The 4,000-nt window shown below is 31.8% G+C and overlaps 1 protein-coding gene across 1 annotated transcript in view; it reads right to left on the bottom strand.

Moving 5' to 3' along the window:
• LOC105626645 (lachesin-like) overlaps positions 1–4,000 on the bottom strand; it is a 20,796-nt gene that overhangs the window by 13,230 nt on the left and 3,566 nt on the right. The window contains exons 2-4 of the mRNA XM_012207937.1: positions 3,647–3,762; positions 2,702–2,887; positions 1,284–1,389 (exon numbers count right to left, since the gene is read on the bottom strand). Of these exons, the coding sequence (XP_012063327.1) occupies positions 1,284–1,389; positions 2,702–2,887; positions 3,647–3,762 (408 nt within the window). The remainder of the gene's footprint in view (positions 1–1,283; positions 1,390–2,701; positions 2,888–3,646; positions 3,763–4,000) is intronic.

Genomic DNA, 4,000 nt, shown 5'->3' on the forward strand with positions numbered 1-4,000 from the left:
GTGTATATATATACTATGTGTTTGTTGTGTATGTGTGTGTGTGTGTGTGTGTGTGTGTATGTGTGTGTGTGTGTGTGTGTGTGTGTGTGTGTGTGTGTATGTGTGTGTAAAAAAAGAGGATAGCAAGAAAGAAAAATGAATGAAAGAAAATTCGGGATCACGACTTTCTAAAAATCATCAGAGATCAAATATAAAGATATGTTTAGTCACTTATATAATTTGCATTAGCTATGTTAATTTTACAAGATGTCCAGCATTTAAATGCTCAAACAAAAGCAAAAACGAGCAGGTCTACAAAAACTTTTTTTTTAGTTTGTCGATCCCCTACACGCTCTTAAAGTTTAGCCATTTAAATTCGGGACATCCTGTATATTTAATGTTTTTTTTCTAAATTAATTGATTTAGCAAATATTTTCAAATTTCTGAAAACTTTATTTATAAATATAAATTCAAAATATTTATATATTGCAGCTTCGACACTTTCTCTATTCTCATATTTCAATCGATAAAAATTTTTTTAGAGCATCTTCTTGCAAACTTACGAGCGCTTATGAAAGGACGTAGTAACTGCCTGGTAATGGTTTTGGTGAATGCACGTCCCGAGTGGATAAGATAGCGATGTAAATGCGATAAATAATTTTACTGTCGATCGACTTGGTTTGAGATTTAAGGCACGATGGGGTATTTCGAACGACCGATCCGAGAACCAACGACGGGAAAATAGTCACCCGAAGATATACAATATATGCGCATCTAATATACTTTTAACGTCGACAATAATTTTCCATGTGCCTTTTTGAATACGCGGCTTACACTTTATCGAAAATCTACATAATTAAAACCACATGACGTCATGTTGTGAGGATTTTATTCTTTTTCATTTCATTGACCACCACAATTTTCCCTTTATGTGAACATTATGTGTTTTATTGAACTCTCTTTTTCTTTTCCTTTCTTTTTCTTATGTATTAATAAAGTTACAAATAATAAAGGAAAGCCCCTATTATGAAATACCGAGTTCATTTTGGGTAAGAAGTCTACAGGCAGAATTTAAAATAATAATAGGTTATTTTGAAGAGAATTTAATAAATTTTAAGATAATGTTATGTAAAAATTAATTCAAATTCTATTTTTTTTAAATTAAAGAAATGTAAAAAGTGGATAAATTACAAAGTAAAAAAATTATGCTTCTTATAGAAAAGCCCCGAGAAATTGATAATAACACGCAAAGCACATAAGTATTGCAATTAACAAACTTTATTTAATGTTTCTAAAATACAAACAAACACAACCAGAGTGCACGCAAGATGCATTGTACCCAGAATTCGTCTTCAGGTAGTTGGAACCAAACATCACAGAAATAGGCACTCGATGTTTATTCCAGTTGTCCTTTATATTATTGTATAATAAAATTTATATTTTAGCAACAATTTTCAACTATGTTTTTACAGTTTTATGATCATCAAATCTAATTTCTATAATTAAGCAATTCAACACATCCCGTATTTTTTTATTAATACAATTTCACTCTATCACTACATGAAGAATTTATTGTCAAATATTTACTTATTAAATAATAAAGGTTTAAAGACTGATCTCAATGAACCTTGAAGACATTCAAATTCTAAAATATTTTTTATAGCGACTACAGACATGATTTAATAATGAAATTTTTCACTAAACAGTTTTCAATTCAAGAGCAATAAATTCATGGTGAAACCAATAGATAGCGTTTATTAGTTTAGCAGAAACGCCGCTCATATTAGACGTCTATCTTATAATAGGAGGCTTTCCTCTATTAACAAGAACAGAAATTGTGAACAGAAATTATTTCAAGATAATACATGTAAAAATGTTTTCATTAGTCTCAATTTTTTCTCCACTGCTTCGCATATAACAATTTTATATTTAATAACATATTTGTAACAATTAATTTTTCGTTAGAAAGAAAAATTTGTTAAATTCCAGAACACATAAGCATTCAAACATTCAAGCGAAGTCTTTAAGAATTAGGAGATAAGCTTCCACTCTAATTTTGTCAACTTGAAATCTTCTACTTTTAATAACGTAAAAGTTCCTGTTTTTTCGATTCTGAATCGCAGCTGCAATGATGGGCTGATATTACAATCGATATTGAATCGCTGAATAATGGTCAGAGAGGATTGAAGAAAAAGCGCGCGTTAAAAAGTTATGGTCGGGCTTGTGTATGGAATTTTAAAAATTCCACTGAACGGATCTGACGAAATTGCGCGAAACCTCGATCTTTTTAATCGAATTACATCGCGCTACGCGACATGGTGCTTTGTCGATGGAAATCGATAGAACCGCGTGCGTAACGACCGTCGTGCGCGATTTCAACGTGGAAACGCCATCGAAAAATAAAGCATTGTGCGGAAGGTAAATGGAAATTAATTTAACAGAGATACGTTGTTATTGCGGATCTGCGTCGCAACATGTTTTAACGGATTAAAACCGTGTGAAGCGGTATTTGTGGTATTTCAAAAAATGCGGGTACCCGTGTCATAAAAAAAAAATAGTAAATAATAATGGAAAGATATGTATGCAAAAACGCGGGGATACGCAATAGCGTTGTTAGAAAGGAAATAAAGAATTAGACTTTTAATTGCATTACAATATGTTGTTCTACGTGTCTTTCAATATTATATAAACATATAATACATATATAGAATTGTTGTCTCACCTGACTGCGCATAGGGTCGGTATTGACTTGACACATGTAGGTACCAGAGTCGTTCTTCTGGACATTCGACACGTGCAGTTTCCACGTGTTGTGCCCGTTGTGCGTGACGGATAGTCGGCTATTGTGCGCCACCATGTGCGTGTGGATCGCCAGAATCGCTCGAGAATCTGACTTTATCCAGGCTACCTAAAATATCGAAAGAAAATTTCACTTTTTGAAACAAAGATAGAACGGAAATTTTACAATTTTAACTTTCTAATTGTACTTTTTAATCGGAAAATACAGATAACCGCTTGAAAATATGTGCGTGTGTGTAATTAGAAAATATAATAAAATTCTATTATACAGTTAATCTATTACTAAATGTATTGTATAAAATTAATTTTGCTAAATTTGAAATGTCTATTAAAATGAACAATGAAGGATGATTGAGAAAAGATAAAAATATAAAATTTTATTAAATTAAATGTATAAAGTCTAAAATTAGTTCACGACGTAGCAGACGCTCGCACCATCATTTGCAGTAGTTATAAACGGATAGTCAAACTCACGGAAGAAACGAGTTCTAAAAGTAAAACTAAACGTAGAAATATGCAAATTTAAATTGACAGATCTGATTTTCTGTCTTGTTTCAATAAAAATATGAGCTTTCACATATTTTTAATTTTATTAGAAACATATATTTAATACGCTATATTTATATATTTATTATATTATAATTTAAAAAGAGACAGAAATTTTTGAAAGAAAACTGCTACATTTTCTTGACATATAAATCTTGATGTACAATACGTTTTATAAAAGATATGTTCATTGTATGTACATTCTTTTCTAATATTCAGTGTGCTATGACTAGCAATTTTTTTTTTTAATGCTTTTTACAATAAAACACGAAGAAAGATTGTTTAGAAAAAAACATCATTTGTACGTTAGAAAAAAACATACTTTGTACGACTGCAGATGATTAACGACGCAGGTAAAGAAGACGTCACGACCTTGGATCACCGTGTGATTTTCTAAAGGAGCTAAGAACTCGGGCAAAACTTCGGGGGTGATTTGGCCTGAAACAATACAACAATGTGACGTATAATTATTTTATGTTAATTACTTTATGTCCCTTTCTCTTTCTTGATTGCACGAATTAATAATGAAAGATAAAAACACACCCACACACACCCACACACACACACACACACACACACACACACACACACACACACACACACACACACACACACACACACACACACACACACACACACACACACACACACACACACACACACACACACACACACA

Source organism: Atta cephalotes (genome assembly GCF_000143395.1).
Source record: "Atta cephalotes unplaced genomic scaffold scaffold00005, whole genome shotgun sequence".
Taxonomy (NCBI): Eukaryota; Metazoa; Arthropoda; class Insecta; order Hymenoptera; family Formicidae; genus Atta; species Atta cephalotes.